This window comes from Monodon monoceros, unplaced genomic scaffold (genome assembly GCF_005190385.1).
Source record: "Monodon monoceros isolate NGI ecotype Baffin Bay Population unplaced genomic scaffold, NGI_Narwhal_1 Super_Scaffold_1, whole genome shotgun sequence".
Classification (NCBI taxonomy): domain Eukaryota; kingdom Metazoa; phylum Chordata; class Mammalia; order Artiodactyla; family Monodontidae; genus Monodon; species Monodon monoceros.
This window is the reverse complement of record NW_021703765.1, coordinates 63,467,122-63,488,636: the sequence shown is the minus strand read 5'-3', so window position 1 is coordinate 63,488,636 and position 21,515 is coordinate 63,467,122. Positions and strand designations below refer to the sequence as shown.

Below are 21,515 nucleotides of genomic sequence, written 5' to 3'. Positions count from 1 at the left end.
CGCAGCAGTGAAAGGGGCCCCAGGACCCGTCGGTGACGGCGAAGAAGACGGGTGGACGCCGCGAGCGCGCTTTTCAGGGAGAGGGTCTGAGAGCCGCGGGCCTGCAGCGAAGAGTCACTCATCACACACTACGTGCCGGGGGCTGGGCGCGGAGCAGGACGCGGGGCGCAAGTCCGGCGGGGCGGGGCCGAGCGGCGCGCGACCCTCGGCGCGCTCGGGGAGGTAAAGACCGGGGTGGCCTCTCTGGCCCCCATTCCCGCGGGCTCTATGACACCGCGCTGGCTCGCGGGACGGGGCGCGGTTGGCTGAGGAGAAGGAGACCACTTCACGCTGTATATCTCTCAGTAAGTCTCGCGCGGAACTCTCGCGAGAAATAGGAAGTATCGCGCTTGCGCACTGCTGTAGCGCCTGGTGGCGGTGGAAGGTCCGCTGGCGGGTGTCCGAAGGGAGGCTGTCTGTGTGGAGGCCACTGCGCCCCCCGCGACTCACCACCATGAGCAGCACTTTAGCTAAGATCGCGGAGATCGAAGCCGAGGTAATGGGCGCTCGAACACTTCGTCCGAGCGTTCCTCTTCGGCAGCGTCTCTCCTGCCTGAACTTCTCTCAGCCTCCTCAGGACCGGGCCTGCGTTCCCCGACTCCCCTCATCCCGGGCCCGCGTTCTACACCTGTGCAACTTAGTGCCCCCTTCCAGCGTTCTGCTCCTGTCTGAACATTGTTTCTCTCAGTCTTCTCTTCTTTTTATGTGAGCAACACTGAATCCTATCCCCCCACTTCTGCCCTGACCTGCTCGCGTACTTCAGTATCTTTCTTTATCGCCCCTCGAACCGCCCTCCCCTTCCCCAGTCTCTACTTTGATGACCCCCTTTCCCAGAGTATTGCTCCCGGGAATATGATCTAGATGTAAATTGTCATCTGCGGTGGCTGTTGATTCCACCTGGATTGTTGTGTGATTGTATGGTCTGAAGTGCTCAGAGCTCTTTCAAATCGGTTGGGGCACACCAGGTACAAGCAGTTGAAAAGGAATCAGCAGCTGAGTTTTAGTCTAATTTGTGAATGCTGATTGTAATGACCTTGGTCATGTTTCTTCTGTTTGGGCCTCAGCTGTTTGCTCTGTAATGCGGGGAATGGTTTGCGTGATGGAGAGAATGGATTTTTACTCTTTTAAGTCTGACTTAAAATGGGTGTATTGAAGTTAGTGGGACCTAGATAAAAAACATCATTCTCTCAGAGCTGGGGGAGCATTCATTCTGGATGTTTTAACTTGTAGGAACTGCTTCTGATTTATGGCTGTGATTCCTCCCTTATAGATGGCTCGGACGCAAAAGAACAAGGCCACGGCACACCATCTAGGGCTGCTTAAGGCTCGCCTTGCTAAGCTTCGCAGGGAACTCATTACTCCAAAAGGTGGTGGTGGTGGTGGACCAGGAGAAGGTTTGTGTTTTGCTTCGACTTTCTTTTTCTTGGTATAATTTTTATTAAAGTAATAAAGGCATATGGTTTAAAAATAATTTAAAATTTGTGTAAAAAACACAAAAGTCGATTTGTGTTTCCTAAGCCTAAATTCTTGAATTGTGTTTATTTTATTTTATTCTACTGATTTCTTTCTTATTCTTTTTTTTTTTTGGCCATGCCATGCGACTTGTGGGATCTTAGTTTCCTGAGCAGGGATCGAACCTGTGCCCTGGCAGCGAAAGCACCGAGTCCTAACCACTGGACTGCCAGGGAATTCCCAATTTTACTGATTTCAAAGGCAAACGAATATTCTCTAAGTGAACTAGGGTTTTATTTATGTATATCCTGTACTGATCCAAAATAGATTTACATTGGCTCACTGAAATATGTAAATAAATAGTCAACAAGATAAAGGAAATTAATACAAATGGAAGTGAAGGTAGAAAGAATAAGTTGAAGCCGAGAGATAAAGTTAGGATGAAAAGTAATGTCATAAAGTCTGTACACTTCTTAGAGAAGGGCCACAAATTTGGCTTTGAATTTGTTTGCAACCCACTGTAAGAAAAGAAAACTCTGTCAATGACACAGTCCCCAGAGTTTATAAGAAAAAAAAAAAAGAAACCTATTTTTTAGATCAGTGGTTATATAATATTTGGGCCCTAAATACTGTGGGTACTAGAAAGGTATATAACATGTAGAGGTGTAAAGTTTTTACATCAAACACTCCATTTAATTTAAGAAAAAAAAGTGTCATGAAGAACCTAGGGGTAAAACAGGAATAAAGACACAGACTTACTAGAGAATGGACTTGAGGATATGGGGAGGGGGAAGGGTAAGCTGTGACAAAGCGAGAGAGAGGCCTGGACATATATACACTGCCAAACGTAAGGTAGATAGCTAGTGGGAAGCAGCCACATAGCACAGGGAGATCAGCTCGGTGCTTTGTGACTGCCTGGAGGGGTGGGATAGGGAGGGTGGGAGGGAGGGAGACGCAAGAGGGAAGAGATATGGGAACATATGTATATATATAACTGATTCATTTTGTTGTGAAGCAGAAACTAACACACCATTGCAAAGCAATTATACTCCAATAAAAAAATAAATAAATAAAATAAACAAAAAACCCCACTCCAAAAAAAAAAAACCCCACTCCATTAAATATTGTGAATTGCTATGGGGGAATTTTGTGTGCTTAAGCTCTACCCTAGAGATAAACTGTAAAAAGTCGGAGAAATAGGTTCTAGAGGGATAGGCAACCAGAATGTAAAGGGAATTACATGAGTCTCAACACTCCCAGGGATAACTTTCCTCCTCCTTTTTATATTTGTTGATGTTTTAGGATTTGACGTTGCCAAGACAGGTGATGCTCGAATTGGGTTTGTGGGTTTTCCATCTGTGGGGAAGTCAACACTGCTCAGTAACCTGGCAGGGGTATATTCCGAGGTGGCAGCCTATGAGTTCACTACTCTGACCACTGTACCTGGTGTCATCAGATACAAAGGTGCCAAGATCCAGGTGAGTCAGGCCTGCAGGCCAAGGAAGGGAAGAAATCAATTCTTTCATTTAAAAAACACTTATTTGGAGCTCTGTATATGCCAGGCCTGATCTTTGATCTACCAGGCCCTCAGTGTCTAGTAGGGGAGATAGAGCAGTACATAAAAACAATAATACAGTGGGATATTGTTTGTGAAAACACAGAGAAAGGAAGGACTACTTTTTCCACCTGAGGATGGAGGTGGGGGAAGGTCTGGTAAGACAGAAAAAGCTGCATGTAGAAAGTGACAATGGGGTGGGTTTCGAAGTTCAAATAGAATTTCACCAGCCGGAGAATGTAAAGGACAGTTTTAAGCAGCCATAACAGTGAACAGCCTGCTGTGGTGTGAGCTTAGCTGTGGGACAGTGAGTGGTAGAAACTGAACCTGGAAAGGTAGGTTGGAGCTGAATTATGAAGGATCTTATGTGCCTGCTTAGGAAGTTGAATTTTATCTTGTACATAGCTAGGAGCCATCAGAAACTTTAATAAATACCATGATCGGACTCTTTTTATTTATTTATTTATTTTTAATTAATTTATTTATTTTTGCGGTACGCGGGCCTCTCACTGTTGTGGCCTCTCCCGTTGCGGAGCACAGGCTCCGGACGCGCAGGCTCAGCGGCCATGGCTCACGGGCCCAGCCACTCCGCGGCATGTGGGATCTTCCCAGACCGGGGCACGAACCCGTGTCCCCTGCATCGGCAGGCGGACTCTCAACCACTGCGCCACCAGGGAAGCCCGATCAGACCCTTTTTAGAAAATAATTCTTATCTGTGAGGCTTAATGAAGTTGTCGTCTTGAGAAGTTCTCAGATAGATAGATTTAGGGCTCCCAAATGAGGAGTCCACTTGGGTATGAAAGAAGGAATGTGTAAAATGTAATGGAACACATTCTTTTTTGCTCCACAGCTAAGAAGGTAAGGTTCTGAATTTCATGGCATTTGAATCTAGACTAGAGGTTCCCAAACTTTCTAGTTCACAGGACCCTTAGTGTCTCAGCAATTATTTCCTGATAGTTTTCTGGTCCCAGTAATTTTTTATGGTGCTCCAGGCTAAAAGAAATAACCTAATGGTTCTGTTTGTTAAATAGTTAGATCCAAACAATTATTTATGTCCTTACAGCTACAGTTATTTACTAATGGGATATGGGTACCATATAACTTCTCAAATTTTGGAATCAGATTGGATACTGCCACATTTGTTTCCTTTTCGACACCGATTTTTGTGTGGTGCTTATTTTTTACCATAGTAATCGCTGAAAAATCCAACTTCCCAAAGATTCGGATCTGATGTGATTGAAAGCAGTGTACTAGGATCTAATGGTGAAATTGTGAGCTTCTTGGATTTAGTAGTTCCCTCAGTGCCTGACAGATATTAAGAACTGCTGTTTCTTTTGAAAATTTAGAATGCCTTGAGTGCCTTGGCACATCATTTGGAAACTCTTGGTGTAGGTATTTGTTTTCCCTCTTGCTGAGCTACACAGTGAGTTGTGAAGTACATTCATGCTTCTTTATTATAGAATCTGAAGTAGTGAGGGACCAGTGTCCTGGTGGTATTTTCAGTGGCTTTTTTTCTTTCTGGTTAGGTACCCATGCAGATGCTGTTAGGACATGTACCTTTCTAGGACTCCATGTCCAAATGTATATAGTAACAAGAATGAGGACACTTGGGCATATCTGGACCATTGCTTAATTTCATCTGGTTTCAGAGTCTTTGGCAGCTCAGAGAGTAACCTCTTTCCTGATGAGATGTTATGGCACCTCTCTCAGGGCTTCTGGGTATATCAGAATAAATAGCCACTTAACCCCTCTCTTTCCTTGTCTTTTCCTCAAAACCTTCATTTATTTCAGTCTCTTGATCTTTTCAGGTTTTTTTCTTCCTTTTTTCCATGGTACTTTCTTTTCCGTCTGTGCCCTCTGCCTCTGTTTTTCCTTCTGACTTTCTCCAGAAACCAAGTTAAGTAAGCATACTAGTAGGTGTGTTTAACTGGATTAAAATGCCCTCAAATGTTCTTTTAAAAGGCTGTTTTGTGGCAGAGGACTCATTATCTGTGACTTGGTGGGGAATGGTGTACAAAATTAGAACCACCTAATAAGAATTATAAAGAGATAGAGTTCTGTTTTTTTTGTTGTTGTTGTTAGGAAAGAAGATCTTTTTAACAATAAAGGTGCCTAAAAATGGAATGGTACCTCCTGAGGTAATTAATTACTATGTCTGGAGGTGTTCAAGTAATGGCTGAACCACCACTTAACCAGGGATGTACATATGTATACATATATATGTGTATACGTATATATGTGTGTGTATATATATATATATGTATGTATATATATAGACTTGTACCTGCTTTAATCTCTGAAGGCATTTGAGTTTGAAGTAGGTTAACATTCCAATTCTTAAAATCCTACAGTTACATGATTTGAAGAAATATTTTTTTTCTCATCTCTTAGTTGGTTGTAATCTGAAATTCAGAATTGTAAAGCATAGACTGTTTTTATTGGATGAAATATAGTTGCCACATTCAAATAGTTCAATGTAATTTTAAATATTTAAATAGTTTAATGTAATTTTAAATATTTCCCTCTCAAGAAAAGCTAAAGTTAACTTGCTTTTACATTTGTAGGGGCTTCAATAAATTTCTCCGCCATGTTCAGCTGCCATGGCTCTTGCTCTCTTGTCTCAGTATAAAGCCTTTTGCTGATGGAATACTTTTTTTTTTTTTTTTTTTTTTAAAGCAGGCAGGGATTTACAAAGTGGTGGAAGTAGATTACAGAATCTTTGGGAGGGCTGAAGAAATACACTTTAGACTTAATTTCTTAGGAACAACTGATGATAGACGTTTTGTTTTTTCAGACATCTTTATTGAAATGTAATTCACATACAGTTAACTGCACAGGAGGTATACAATTTGATAAGTTTTGACATATCTATAAACTGGTGAAAATATCACCACAATCAAGATTGTGAGCATATCATCCCCAAAGTTTCCTCATGCCCCTTTCATCCTGTAGTTTACATGTTAAGAGTTTTATATAAATAAGACCATGTATAAATATAAATGAACTTTTTTTGGCTGGTTTCTTAGCATAATTATTTTGAGGTTCTCTTATATCACCCTGCTTCCCCTAATATTAGCACCTTACATAAACATAGAATAATCATCAGTAATAGATTAACTCTGGTGCAGTACTAGTCACTAAACTATAGAACTTGTTCAAATTTTTACCAGTTTCCCGAGCAGTGTTCTTTTTCAAGATTCTATTTGTGATCATCCCATGTTACGTTCGGTTCTTTCTCCTATTCTCCTGCCACCTGTAATAGTTCCTCAGTCCTGTCCTTCATGATCCTGACACTCTTAGAAGAGTGCTGATTAGTTATTTTGTAGACTGTTCCTCAATTTGGATTTCTCTGATGTTTTCTTATGATTATACTGAGGTATTATATTTTTTTGGCAAGCATACTACAGAAATGGTGGTATGTCCTTCTCAGTGCATCTTAGGGATTCATGATGTTAGTATATATTATTGGTAATATTGACCCCCATCAGTTGGTTAAAGTGGTGTCTGTGGGGTTTCTCTACTGTAAATCTATTATCTTTCTTTTTGTAGTTAATAAATATCTTGGGGGAGATACTTTGAGAAGATACAAATCCTGTTTCACAAACTTGCCCACTCATTTTAGCATTCATCTGGATCTCATATGCAACAGTTATTACTGTGCTTCTTGCTTAATGGTGATTCTCTGTTTTTCTCTTTCCTACTACATTTGTTAATTGGAATTCTATTATATGGAGGAGCTATTCCTTCTCTCCCATTTATTTATTGAATTTGTGTCATTGTGGGCTCATGGATATTTATCTTATTTTATGGATTATAATCCAGTACTACCATTATTTTATTACTCACATTGTTCCAGGTGTGACTATTAGGAACTCCTTCAGGTTGGCTCCTTTGTTCTTTCCAGAAGCCCCCATCTTTTTGTGTGTAATGCCTTATTTTTTGGTACCACATGATGTTCCAAGCTAATCTTATATTTTCCCTGCCCCAGCCCTGGAATCTGCCACTTCTGAAGGAGTGCTCGTTCCTTTTATTGGAGACAGATGTTTAGAAATCAAGATCTGGTGTGCTCATTAGCCCCCATGTAGCCTTTTAAATCAGTGTAACTAAAGTTTCCAAGTCAAGGCAGGTGTATTGAATATAAATTACGTTTTTTGAAAGAGAAAGGGTAGCTCAATTTAACTGGCGCGTTGTATCAGTTTTAGAGGAGGTAATGTTATTTATTATGTAGTGAGGAATAGGAAGGACATTTTGACCAGATTCTTGAATGGAAAAGTTGAACTCACTAAGCACCTCCTGAGTTTGTTCTTTTTCCTTGTGGTTTATTTAATGCGAAGTTTATTTCTGTGATATCAGATATGCTTATAGCAAAGACTAGTTATTGTTGTTGTTGCTGTTTTTTGCCTTGCCGCGAGGCTTGTGGGATCTTAGTTCCCAGACCAGGGATCGAACCTGGGCCCTCGGCAGTGAAAGCGCGGAGTCTTAACCACTGAACCGCCAGGGAATTCCCCAGCAAAAGCTAGTTTTAAATGATGTTTTGATAAGCTGCAGCTATATACCTGTCTGTTCATGTGGATAATTCAGTATTGGCCATACAGTAGTATGGCCCTTGGTATTTTCAGATTTTACATATGCTCTTAACAGACTCTCAAGGGCTTATAACTATAGTTTGTGAATTTGAATCATCGGTGCTATGGATTTGGTTTTGATGTTCTCATCATTAAGTACATACACTGTGACTTATGTGAAGTTTTACTTTATTGCATTTCCTGGGCAATTGAGTGGTCATTTTCAACTGGGGACACCTATCAGAGTCACCCATGGAGCCTTCTGAAATACAGATCAATATCTGAATCCTACTTTGGCCCTTCCAAATCAGAATATACAGGGATGAAGCTCAGATATCTGCTTTTTTTTTTTTTTTTTTTTTTGGCGATACGCGGGCCTCACTGTTGTGGCCTCTCCTGTTGCGGAGCACAGGCTCCGGACGCCCAGGCTCAGCGGCCATGGCTCACGGGCCCAGCCGCTTCGTGACATGTGGGATCCTCCCGGACCGGGGCACGAACCCGTGTCCCCTGCATCGGCAGGTGGACTCTCAACCACTGCGCCACCAGAGAAGCCCCTGCATTTTTAATTGTTTTATAGGTGATTTTTATGTGCTTGCTTGATTAAGAATGGCTGCAGAAATTTTTGTGAACTGGAGGATTCACAAAGGTCTCAGGATTTATTGCTTGTGAATGTCATGATCCACTTATTATGTATAGTAAGGAATTTGTATGGAGGATCAGCCTTCTGAAAAGTGGGGGAATATTGAAAAATATTAGTGTAGAATAATGGATTAAGGCCCCCAAAATGTGGATTATAATCTTGTTTATTAAGACTGTGACTTTGGGCAAACCACTTAACCTCTATGAATCTCAACCAATATCCTTATTCACAGACTTACTAGGCATTTTGAACTAGATAAAGTATGTAAGAACCTTGCACCTGACATTTAGTAGATGCTTAGTAAAAGTAAGATTTACACGTTCACTTATAAGGAAGATTGGATTTGGATCTCCTAAATTTTGACTACTTGAGAAATAAATCATTCTATTTGATCTGTTCAGATTTATAATCAGTTTTTCCTTTTCTCTCCGTAATCTTCCAGCTTCTGGATCTCCCAGGTATCATTGAGGGTGCCAAGGATGGGAAAGGTAGAGGCCGTCAAGTCATTGCAGGTGAGTGTTCCAGGGCCACCATCCCAGGATATCATCCCTTTACTGGGTACTGTTCCTTTAGATGGGACTGTTGGGCTAGGAGTTGGTACCACAATGAAGGGCATAGTTTTACTTGACTTCTCACTGGAGTAGAATGTCGGAACTTAAAGGGACCTCAGAGAGTATCAGTCCAGATCCCTATTTGCAGAGAAACACTAAGGACAGGAGAAGTGAAGTGCGTTGGTGCAGTGTTGCACTGTTGTGGCAGATTCAGAGCTAGAACTCAGGTTTCCTGACTCCCACCCATGCCTTTTCTTCTTCTTTCCTTTTTATTTGAGGTAAAATACTATAAAAGGATAATCATAGGGGAATTCCCTGGCAGTCCAGTGGTTAGGACTCTGCACTCTCACTGCCGAGGGCCCGGGTTCAATCCCTGGTCGGGGAACTAAAATCCCACAGGCTGCAAGGCACGGCCAAAAATAAATAAATAAATAAAGGCTAATCATAAATTGCAATAATCTGCTACCCCACCTCTTTTCACCTTTAGTGTCATTCCCCATTGGCAGGTACTGACAAGTCTTCAACTGTTTCTTCTATTTCATATTTTAAAATGTTATGCTTATATTGCTATTTCATGACTAATTAATTTTAGATACCATCTGTTGGTTTCATGTTATGGTAGGAAATTAGCTCTCTCATACTCCATGTCTCTTTTCCTATTCTTTCAAAGAAGTTGTATCATAATTTTTAGTTAACTCACTAGTCGTGGTATATATTATTATGTAATGACTGTCTGACTTGTTGTGCTGAGATAAGTAGTGTGTTATGACTTGGTTTCTTTTCTGTTGAGATCTGTTTTTGAAGTTTGTTTTCCATGGAGTTAATAATTGGTTCTTGTTTTATTTTGTTTACTTTTCTGTTTGTTAATATTTTTCAAATGTTCCAATAGATCAAATGCCTATTAATCAGTAGTTTTCTAGATACTTGAATACAGTTCCAAATACAGTCTTACTGATTTCATTATCTCCCCTCAACCCTGACACTACCTTCCTCTACCCTTTGTCTTTATGCCTCAATCTGGATTGATTGCTTTCTAGACCAACACTGTCCAGTAATGGAAATGTTCTACAGTAATGGAAATGTTTTGAATTTGTGCTGTCCAATATGGTAGTTGTAGGTGTGTGGCTGTTGATCACTTAAAGTGTGCCTGGTGCAATTGAGTAACTGAATTTTAAATTTTATTGAATTTTAATTAATTTAAATTTGAATAGCCCCAGGTGGCTAGTGGATGCTGTATTGGATAATGCAGCTCTAGGCTTTTTGCATGGCTGTCATCCTGAGATTTTCTTTTGTGTTCTTGTGTGGGATCCCCTATTTCTTAGAGTCAGCGTCTTACCTTTTTTGGGTTATTTTAATGTTTTGCTGAAGCACATTCTTTAGAAACTTACTGAAAAAGAGTGAATGATAGGTACATTGTTCTGGTTTTTCTTTTCATGTTTGAAAGTATTTTTATTCTACCCTTATATTATTAATTTAGCTATTTATGGAATTATAGGTTTGAAGTCATTCATGGATGACTATCAGAAATATGCTAAATTAAAAGAGCCAGGCACAAAAGACTAGATTTTGTATAATTCTATTTATATGCAATTCTAAAACATGCAGCTTAATCTAGGGTGACAGAAAAGCAGATCAGTGGACTTCCCTGGTGGCACAGTGGTTCAGAATCTGCCTGCCAGTGCAGGAGACACAGGTTCGAGCCCTGCTCTGGGAAGATCCCACATGCTGCAGAGCAACTAAGCCCGTGTGCCACAACTACTGAGCCTGTGCTCTAGAGCCCATGAGCCACAACTACTGAGCCCACGTGTTGCAACTGCTGAAGCCCATGCGCCTAGAGCTCGTGCTCTGCAACAAGAGAAGCCACTGCAGTGAGAAGCCTGCATACTGCAACAAGAGAAAGCCTGTGCTCAGCAGCAACGAAGACCCAACGCAGCCAAAAATAAATAAATAAATTTAAAAAAAAGAAGAAGAAAAGCAGATTAGTGGTTGACTGGGAATTGAGGGGAAGATTCATTGCAAAGGGGTATAAGGGAGCTTTTGGAGGTGATGGAAATCCTCTGAATCTCAGTTGCTGTGGTGGTTATACAGGTATATACATTTGTCATCAAACCATGTGCTTAACACTATTTTTTATAAATTATATCTCAAAAAAATCGACAAAAAATATGCTAACTGGATAATCTTATTCTTTTAGAATTCTTACTGTTTTAAATCTTTCTGAACTTTTTCAGGAATTCAGGTTATTGCCTGGTTTGTATCTTCATCCCAAATTATTTTTCTACTAGTGTATCTAGAAGTTGACACATCCTCTAGATACACTAATAGAAAACAAAGAATACATTGCAGATTGACTTCTGGCATAAATCTTTGGAAAGCTTAAGAACTTCATGTGTGTCTGTGTATTTATAAAAAAAAAAAATCCTTTGTCTCTTAAGTGTAGGAACTCTAGACCACCCCCTCCCCCTTTTGGAGTATTTGAATTATGTTACCACCCCCTCCCCCTTTTGGAGTATTTGAATTATGTTCCACCCCCTCCCCCTTTTGGAGTATTTGAATTATGTTAAGTCTTTAATGAGCTTTGAAAAAAATTTTATTTTCAACTCTTCAGTGGCCAGAACGTGTAACTTGATCTTGATTGTTTTGGATGTCCTGAAACCCTTGGGACATAAGAAGATAATAGAAAATGAGCTGGAAGGCTTTGGCATTCGCTTGAACAGCAAACCCCCCAACATTGGCTTTAAGAAGAAGGATAAAGGAGGCATTAATCTCACGGCCACTGTAAGTGGAAAAGGTGATATGGGGCAGGTTGCTGAAGGGACTGGGGTGGAGAGTGGATTGTGGTACATAGACATTGACATTTGGAAATTGCCTGGCTTCTCCCAGCACTAACTGAGGTAATACAATGATGTCGTAATGACTGAGAGAGTAGGACAAGAGTCGGTCTCACACTTACTTACCTTTGTGACTTTATTTCTTCCTTTGGGTTATTTGGGGTGATATGGGACTAAAGACCAGTCTTATGTTTGCATGAAGTAGATGGCTGCTGATATCATCTATTTTCATTCATTCAACACAGATTTATAGAGCACCTACCATGGGCCACACATTGTTTTAGGCTTTCAGGGGGAATGGAAGAGGGAGCAAAATAGACAAAAATTCCGGCCCTTAGATTCTAATGGGGAAAGTAGCAAACAAAATTAATGAGTGATTATAGTATATTAGATAATGATAAACTAAGGACAAAAGTAAACTAGGGAAAGAGGATGGAGAGTGTTGGTGGGAGGGTTGCAGTTATTTTTTTTTTACATCTTTATTGGAGTATAATTGCTTTACAATTGTGTGTTAGTTTCTGCTTTATAACAAAGTGAATCAGTTATACATATGTTCTCATACCTCTTCCTTCTTGCGTCTCCTGGGTTGCAGTTTTAAGTAGGTTGATCAGAGAAATCTTCACTGGGGTGACATGAAGGAGTGAACCAAGTGAATATCTTGAGGAAGAGCGTTTCATGTTGAGGGAACATCCAAGTGCAAGGCCCTGAGGTAGAGGGTTCCTTTGCACGTTTGAGGAACAGAAGAGTGAGCAGGCAGGAGAGTGGTAAGAAACAAAGTCATAGTATAGGGCCAAACATGCTTTTACTTTGCAGGAGATGGGTAACTTTTGGTTGGGTTCCAGTCTGTGGAGTAAAATTGATTCAGGTTTTAATGGAATCAATCTGGTTGTTGAGAACAGACTGAAATGGGTTAAGTACAGAAGCACAGAACCCATTTAAGAGGTTATTGCAATAATCTAGTCAAGAAGTGATGGCTTCTTAGACCAGAGTTGTAACAGTGGAGGAGATGTGGAGTGGTTGATTGTGGAAAGATTTTGGAAATAGTTGGTAGGAATTACAGCTGGACTGGATATGGGTTGTGAGAGAAGGAGGTGATGGTGAGTTTTTGTTCTGAGCTAGAAAAATGGACTCTCATGACTAAAATAGTAGGACTTTGTGTAGAATAGGTTTGGAGAGGAGGGGAAGATCAGATGTTCAGTTTGAGATGCCAGTGACACTCAAATTAGACCTCCAAGTGTTACTGTCAAATAGGCATGTGAGGAATGATCTGGGTTGGAGCTATACATTTAGTGGTTATCAATTTTAAAGCCATGAGCTTAGCTGAGATAACTTAGCTGAGGAAGCAAATATAAATAGAAAAGAGGTTCAAGGATTGAGCTTTATGACACCTCCCTCCATCCCCCACAATGATTAGACGCTGGGAGATGGGAAGAATCAGCAAATAAGACATCTCAGACAAAGAAGAAGGAAAACTGGAAGAGTTTGGAATCCTGGAAGCCAATTAAAGAAAGTGTTGCAGATTGGTAGAACGATCAATTCTGTCAAATGCTGCTTCTAAGTCATATAATTGAGGAATGAGAATTTCCTACAACATTTAACATTCTAGAGGTCCAGATTATTTGACTGGCATAGGTTTAAGCTGTCCTGCCCAAAAGATCTTTTCTATTATCCTGTCATAATGTTTGAACATTCTTTCTGTATTTTTGCTAAGGCTGCCATAATAAAGTACTATATAGACTGGGTGGCTTGAACAACAGAAATTTAATTCTCTTAATTTTGGAGACTGGATATCTGACATCAAGGTGTGAGCAGGACTGGTTTCTTCTGAGGCCTCTCTCCTTGGCTTGTAGATGGCTGTCTTCTCCTCTGTCTTCATATGACCTTCCCCTCTGTGTCTGTGTCCTAATCTCCTTTTCTTGTAAGGATGTGAGTCACATTGGATTAGGGCCCACCCATATGACCTCATTTTAATTTAATTACCTCTTTAAAGACCCTATCTCCAGTCACATTCTGAGATACTGGGATTAGGTCTTCAACATATGAATTTGGGTGGGGATGGGGACACAATTCATGCCATAGCACATTCCTTTGAGTTTGGAAAGATTTTGAGTTTTTGAGTATTTCCTACTAAAAGTCAGGCACTCTCATCCAGGATAATGGTCTTTAGAAATAAGTTTGCACCTTATCTAGGATTATCCAGGTACATCGGTAGATACTCTTAGGAGGTTTTTTTTTGCTCTCTGACCAGTCATTGTCTTCTATGCCCATTCAGTGCCCTCAGAGTGAACTGGATGCTGAAACTGTGAAGAGCATTCTGGCTGAATACAAAATCCATAATGCTGATGTGACTCTGCGTAGTGATGCCACAGCAGATGACCTCATTGACGTGGTGGAAGGAAACAGGTACTGACTAAATGTGCCTGAGTTTGAATTTGAAGCCTTGTAATGACAACAACATTGGATTATGAGTCTGGCAGACATTGATTCTAACTCCAGTTGTGCTGTTGTCTTAAATAATAGTGGGCCTTGCTTTCTTTAGCTGTAAAATGAAGGGTTGGTCTTGATTGCTGACATCCTTCTTTGCTCTGCAATTTGATCATGATAATCTAATTGCTTGTTTCAGTTACTTGCTGTGAACTAGGCTATCCCCTAAGCTCTGTGTCATATGATGGTTGAAGAGGGTAGGTTCTCAATCTGCTCTCACAGAATTAATCCATCTGAGAAATCTTGTAGGCTGAAGAACTGAGAGCAGACTGGCTGTGTCTATTTTCTCTAAGGGAACAGAGCTGAAGCCCTATTCCATGAGACATTACTATTACTAGTATTTGAAATTAAATTATAATTGAAACTACTGTTAAAATTATTTCTGGCATTTTAAAATAAACTAGTTATTTATTTATAGCTGCGTTGGGTCTTCGTTGCTGCTCGCAGGCTTTCTCTAGTTGTGGCAAGCGGGGGCTACTCTTTGTTGTGGTGCGCGGGCTTCTCATTGTGGTGGCTTCTCTTGTTGTGGAGCATGTACTCTAGGCGCACAGGCTCAGTAGCTGTGGCTTGCAAGCTCTAGAGCACATGCTCAGTAGTTGTGGCACCTGGGCTTAGTTGCTCCACGGCATGTGGGCTCTTCCTGGACCAGGGTTCGAACCCATGTCCCCTGCATTGGCAGACAGATTCTTAACCACTGCGCCACCACGAAAGTCCATTTCTGGCATTTTGAAAACAAATAAAAGCTAGTGCTTTGAGTTACGTGTTTTGGAAGTGAGGTAATTGAAGCCTGAGAAGTTGTGGCTTGCCTAATTATTAGTAACCTTAGCTGCCCTATTGATTGAACATTAGGATTATGACTTTGCTAGATGTATTAAAAAATTTTTTTTATTCTTTAAAAGTTATATTATTAGAAATATATTTACATTCTTACAGTTCATAAAAGAACTCTGGGAACTGGACTCTGAGACTTGCCCAGGGACACATGTATATAAAGCGACAGAGCTGAGAATAAATTCATTCTTTGTGACTCCAAAGCTTGTGTTCTTTCCACTGCAGGATGCTTTCTCAGTAATTAGTTGCATGACTAGGGACTACGGCTTGAGTTTTGTTACTTCTCAACCCATAGTTCACTTTTTGGATGTTCTACCTGATTTTGGTAGGAAGCTTTTTCTTTTTTTTGGCTGACTTTCTTATGACCCCATTTAAGAATCTCTGATTTGGGGTCCTGGGTGAGAGGGTGCTGATAATCAGACTGACAGTCTTGTCCACAGCTCCAGACTCACGTACTGTTTTTCTTCTACAGAGTCTATATCCCCTGTATCTATGTGTTAAATAAGATTGATCAGATCTCCATTGAGGAACTGGATATCATCTATAAGGTGCCTCACTGTGTACCCATCTCTGCGCATCACCGCTGGAATTTTGATGACCTGTTGGAAAAGATCTGGGACTATCTGAAACTAGTGAGGATGTAAGTCTTAGTGGATAGGGTAGTATTACTGTAGGATTTAAACCAGACTGTCCTAAAATGATACCCTCTAGAGCTCATTAACATAATCTATTTTTGGAGATATAAATAAGTTAATTCCTCTCATCTGCGAGGCTATATTGAGGGCACTTTCTTCCTCAAGATAGAGGTTATCTGGGTCTGATCTCCGGGGTGATGGAGGGTTGATTTGCATTCACACATGAAACATTCCAAGAAGTAGGCAACCTCTATTCCCTCTGTGTTCTAGTTACACCAAACCCAAAGGCCAGTTGCCAGATTACACATCCCCAGTGGTGCTGCCTTACTCCAGGACCACGGTGGAGGATTTCTGCATGAAGATTCACAAAAATCTTATCAAAGAATTTAAATAGTAAGTATCGTGGGCCCATGGTGCCTTCTTTTCCCTGTGAGCTACTGGTTCTACTAATAATTCTTAGGATAGTATTATAGAAATTAGGCATCAGGAGATGCTTGCTTGGTTAGAACTTTGCAGTGTCTTCTTAAAACCATTCCAGCTTGGAGCAGGAAGAACCCTAAAAGCCTTTTCAGGTTGGGAGGGCTGACAGTATAAAGTGCTCTGACTTTCTCTTTTTAATTCGTCTTCCTCTTGGCAAACACAAAATGTTAATTCTTCCTGCCAGCATCATACTGGGCTTCACTGGGTACTGAGGGCCTCTCTAAACCTTTTGCATGAGTAAGTCCCCCTGATCTTTCTCATACTCCTCACTGCTGATACAGGTGGAATTTTTTTTTTTTTTTTTTTTGCCACAATGTGTGGCACGTGGGATCTTAGTTCCCTGACCAGGGATTGAACCCATGCCCCCTGCATTGGAAGCGCGGAGTCTTAACCACTAGACTGCCAGGGAAGTCCCAAAATATACTTCTTTTAACATCTTATTTTGAACTAATTTTAGACTTACAGAATAGTTGCAAAAATAGTAATAGAGTTTCCTTATATCCTTCACCCTACTTTCCCTAACATTATCAGCTCACATAAGCATAATACAATCATCAAGAACAGAGGTTAGTATTGGTACAATATTATTAACTAAACTATAGACCTTATTTGAATTTTAATACCTTTGCTACCAGCATCCTCTTTGTGTTTCAGGAATCTACATGGGATTTTAGCTGTTACTTCTCCGTAGTCTTCCAGTCTGCCAGTAATATTTCCTTAAGTCTTTCAGTGTCTTTGATCTTGGCAGTTTTGAAGAGTACTGATCAGTTATTTTGTTAGAATGTCCCTCACTTTGGGTTTGTCTAATGTTCTCTCATGATTGAAGTGGGATTATGCATTTTTGGTAAGAATACCACAAAAATGATGATGTGTCCTCAGTTTGCATCATATCACCGGATTCATGATGTTGATGTATCTTATTATTATTTATTTATTTATTTATTTATTTATTTTTGCGGTACGCGGGCCTCTCACTGTTGTGGCCTCTCCCGTTGCGGAGCACAGGCTCCGGACGTGCAGGCTCAGCGGCCATGGCTCACGGGCTTAGCCGCTCCGCGGCATGTGGGATCTTCCCGGACCGGGGCATGAACCCTTGGCCCCTGCATCGGCAGGCGGACTCTCAACCACTGCACCACCAGGGAAGCCCTGATTATTATTATTTTAAAATTTATTTTATTTATTTATTTTTGGCTGCGTTGGGTCTTAGTTGCTGCACGCAGGCTTTCTCTAGTTGTGGGGAGTGGGGGCTACTTTTCATTGCAGTGCGCGGGCTTCTCATTGTGGTGGCTTCTCGTTGCGGAGCACAGGCTCTAGGCATGCAGGCTTCCGTAGTTGTGGCTCGTGGGCTCTAGAGCGCAGGCTCAGTAGTTGTGGTGCACGGGCTTAGTTGCTGCACGGCATGTGGGATCTTTCTGGACCACAGCTCGAACCCATGTCGCCTGCATTGGCAGGCAGATTCTTAACCACTGCGCCACTAGGGAAGCCTGATGTTGATATATCTTATTGATGGTAATATTTACTTTGATAACTTGGCTATGTTGGTGTTGGTTGGGTTTCTCTACTGTAAAGATACTGTTCTCTCTTATTTGATAAATGTCTTGGGGAGGTACTTTGAGACTATGAAGATCTGTTTCTCTTCAGATGTTTACCTGCTGATTTTAACATCTATGGTGGAGCTTGTCTGCAACATTTATTGCTGTGTTGTTTGCTTAATGGTAATTCTTTATTTCCCTCTTTCATTTTACATTTATTTATTGGAATTCTATTGTGAGTTACAGCTAGCTCTTCTCCCCTGTTTATTAATTCATAATTTATTTTTATTAGTATGAGCTCTTGGATATTTATTCAATGGTGTTATAATCCAATCCTGTCATTATTTTGTCACTCAAGTTGTTCCAGCTTTTGCCGTTAGGAGCTCCTTCAGATTGGCTCCTATGTTCTTTTGATAGGCTGCCATTTTTTTTTTTTTTTTTTTTTAAAAACATTTCCTTACCTTTCGGCACCACTAGACGTTCCTGATTCATAGTGATTTTTCCTACACCAGCCCTGGAATCAGTCACTTATCCAAGAAGCCTGGGTTTACAAGATCTGTGTGCTAGGCCTCCTCATTATTAGTGGGCTGTTGTTGCTTGTAAGGCCCTCTTAGCAGACAGAGTTAGGAAATGTATGTAAGGATACTAACCTGTACTTACAAGTCCATCTGTATTTCTTTATCTCTCTTGTCTTATGTATGTATCTATTTAATTTACCCATCCATCCTATCTATCTATATTAAGAACCATCAGTTTATTTATTGTTACCTCTGATTCCAGTTCAACACCACAGGGTTCATTTTAGCCTTCTCCTTTTTCTTATTTTAACTTCTCTCTCCAGCAGTGAGAAACGTGGCTGTCATTATCTATAATCTACTTATTTAATTCTAGTATATATAAAAAGTAGTTCAGACCTGCAACCTGTAATTCTGTGAGAAATATTTTAACTAACTGAATTACAGTATTTATAAATAATTCTTTTTATCTTTACAGGCTGAAATTTTAAAAATTGTTTTAAAAACAGAAAAAACAAAAATAACAAAAAAAAAAATAAAAATGAGAAAATAGAAAGTAACTGTAGAAAATTAGAAAAGCATAGAAATAGTTTTTATTTAATTAATTAATTAATTTATTTTTGGCTGCGTGGCATGAGGGATCTTAGTTCCCTGACAGAGATCGAACCCATGCCCCCTGTAGTGGAAGCGTGGAGTCTTAGCCACTGGACTGCAGGGGAAGTCCAGAAATAGTTTTTAAAATATTCATACTTGTTTCTGACCCTAAGAATACTGAAAGAGTGAAGTCCTTTATTAAGCTTCACATTCCTTTTATCAAAAGTAACTATCCACACACAGGTGCTAACTTCTACTGCCCTCAAATCATTATATTTTGACACATACTTGAATCAGTGAAGGAGAATCTTGGGAGAAGTTAGACATTTTCTTTTTTCAAAATTTATAGATTTCTGGATATTTCCTGCCTTCCATGGTAACAGAACACTGTTCAAAGCCTCTGAATTGTAGCTTAACCAAGGAATTAAAGGGGAGAAAAATATTTTGGAGAAGAGACATATGAAGGCAAATAGAATTTTATTTGGTCACTATTTTCCTGTTTTTGTTTTTAAATTATTTCACAAATAGCATTTTAACTGTCTTAATAATAAAAAAAAATTCAGCTTTAGGCCTACTAATTATGACGTGTCCCTGTTGCATTCCCTTTGTGTCCTTGACCACATGCACACATCCTTTGATAATTTACTATATAAATGTTTTCTCTGTGTTATAAGATTTATATATATAATTTTTTTTTTAAGATTTATATATATAATTTTTATAACCATAGTTTTCCTATCTTTTGCTACTTTATGTAAGTTTCTAGTCTTAATGCACAGACCTTTCCCTTTTTATTTCTTTAATCCAAAAGTAGGATTAATGATTATATGGCTTATGATATGTTTTGCTGCATTGCTTTCCGAAAGGGCTGAACCTGTTTACATTTTGCCATCAGCAAAATACAAGGCGCTGACTCTATTGCAGGCATTGAATTTGACTGCTAAAAATTAGTTTTCTAACTTAAGATAGTATTAGTAAGTAAGCTGCATTTATCTTGCTTGTTAGTACATTTGAAAGATTTTATATATATTTGTTTTACTAATGGTGATGTATCTGTTCTTGTTATTTATCTGTTTTTATTTAAAAAAGTGAAATCTTGTTTAATGATTATTTTTTGGGGGGAATAAAGATTTTTAAAGCAAAGACAATATAAAAATAACATGGCCAATGTTTTCTACCCCTTGGTACATAGTTCTTAGTCTCTGTGAGGCTGGTATCAGTGTCTTGTTCACTCATTTCCATCAGTAGCACATCATACTGTTAGTATTGGAAGCCCATGGATAAAAATTACCTTCCTATATTCTAAGAAATGAGGAGACCTATCAGTTATGGCTTCTTGATAGGGAAGGAGAGTTTTCCTAGTTTGGCTGAGGAAGGAGGTCCTACATTTCTTATTAATACCCACTGATGGTTTCAGTAGACCCCATAAAAACTGGTATTCTCTAACAGTCTGTAAATAACTGACATTGCATTTGTAGGAATCAATTTCCAGTCAGTTATTTCAGGGTTTTTCTCTATTAAAAACATATGCTTTCTCCTTTTAATTTTGAATTAGTCTTGTCATACTTCTCATTTGTATTTTTTCTCTTTGACTTTCATAAGTTGGCTTTGGAGCAAGAGGAACCACACAACTTCCGAAAATCTTTGCCACTTTTTATGTGAAGGTTCCAGTGTGCCACACTGCTTGGGAAGCTAAAGCCTTTGGGCTTTGACTGGGGACAGGGGACCTTGGATATTGCAGGCCTTTGGCTCTTAAGAGCTGGAATGCTAAATCTGAGAAGAAAGTGGCACCTAGGTAGATAGAAGGTGATTATTTACGCTGTTCTTTTTTTCCTTCCATACAGCGCTCTGGTGTGGGGTCTCTCTGTGAAACACAATCCTCAAAAAGTGGGTAAAGACCATACGTTGGAGGACGAGGATGTCATTCAGATTGTGAAGAAGTGACACCATCCCCTTCACCATCTGCCAGGCCATGGCAGCTTTCTCCATGATCAAACACCTGACTCCAAGCCCCTCCTGGCTTTGGCAGCCACTGGATCAGGATACAGGGGAGGGAGATGGAGGCACCCAAATTGGAACTTCACTTGTCTTAATTTGGTGTCACCTTGTATGTTGAGCTGCATAAAGGACCTGGTAGGCCAGCAAACTATGTACAGTTCATGTGTCATTGTCAGAATTTGTTTTGAGGAGGACTGAATGAGGATGGGTATGTGTAGTGAGGCAGCTGCAGAAGGAGTACTTGGGGGCTTGGTCTTGTATGTGAAATGGGTAAAAATGTGACTGCAACATCTCACTTGATGGTTAGTTGTGAGAAACCCTTCCAACTCAGTGTGGGTTTTGGTCCTTTCAGGTGGTCTTTCCCAGATGATACTGGAGAAAGGAAGGACTTGATGTAAGTTAACTGATTATTCCCTGCAACGCTAGCCATTTTGGGAGATGGTGTAGTGTGGCGGTTGAGTAAAATACTCTGACCAGGCACATCAGGCTTTGAATGGCAGGCCCACCTCTAATTAACTGTGGAATCCTGCATAAATTACTCAATCTCTATAAACTTCAGTTTTCTCATGTAACATGGAGATGGTAATAACACTTACCTTCTAGAGTGGAGATTCTTAGTATTAAGAGAGATGGTACTTGTAAAATGCTTACTAGCACAGTATCTGGCATATAAGTACTTGGTGAATGTTGGCTTTTGTTTTCACTGGTTCCTTTCCTTTAGTTAGAGCACAGCTGTGTATCTGTTGGGCTGAAAGTTTAGCTGAACCATGCTGCCAGCTGGGTGCCACTAAGTGTCTCCTTTCCCATAGCCCA

At 40.1% G+C, this 21,515-nt stretch overlaps 1 protein-coding gene across 1 annotated transcript; it reads left to right on the top strand.

Moving 5' to 3' along the window:
• The first annotated feature begins 350 nt into the window (after nucleotides 1-350).
• Nucleotides 351-20,862, top strand: DRG1 (developmentally regulated GTP binding protein 1). The gene is made up of 9 exons (XM_029234281.1): nucleotides 351-535; nucleotides 1,310-1,433; nucleotides 2,794-2,969; nucleotides 8,694-8,763; nucleotides 11,411-11,580; nucleotides 13,906-14,036; nucleotides 15,421-15,588; nucleotides 15,854-15,976; nucleotides 20,549-20,862. Exons 1-9 carry the CDS (start codon nucleotides 494-496, stop codon nucleotides 20,646-20,648), a joined length of 1,104 nt encoding a protein of 367 aa, XP_029090114.1. The 5' UTR covers nucleotides 351-493; the 3' UTR covers nucleotides 20,649-20,862.
• Nucleotides 20,863-21,515: the final 653 nt, after the last annotated feature.

Coding starts and splice junctions, on each gene's coding strand:
- DRG1 (XM_029234281.1), top strand. CDS start 494: ATGAGCAGCACTTTAGCTAAGATCGCGGAGATCGAAGCCGAG. Junction 536..1,309: donor TCGCGGAGATCGAAGCCGAG/GTAATGGGCGCT, acceptor CCTCCCTTATAG/ATGGCTCGGACGCAAAAGAA. Junction 2,970..8,693: donor ACAAAGGTGCCAAGATCCAG/GTGAGTCAGGCC, acceptor GTAATCTTCCAG/CTTCTGGATCTCCCAGGTAT.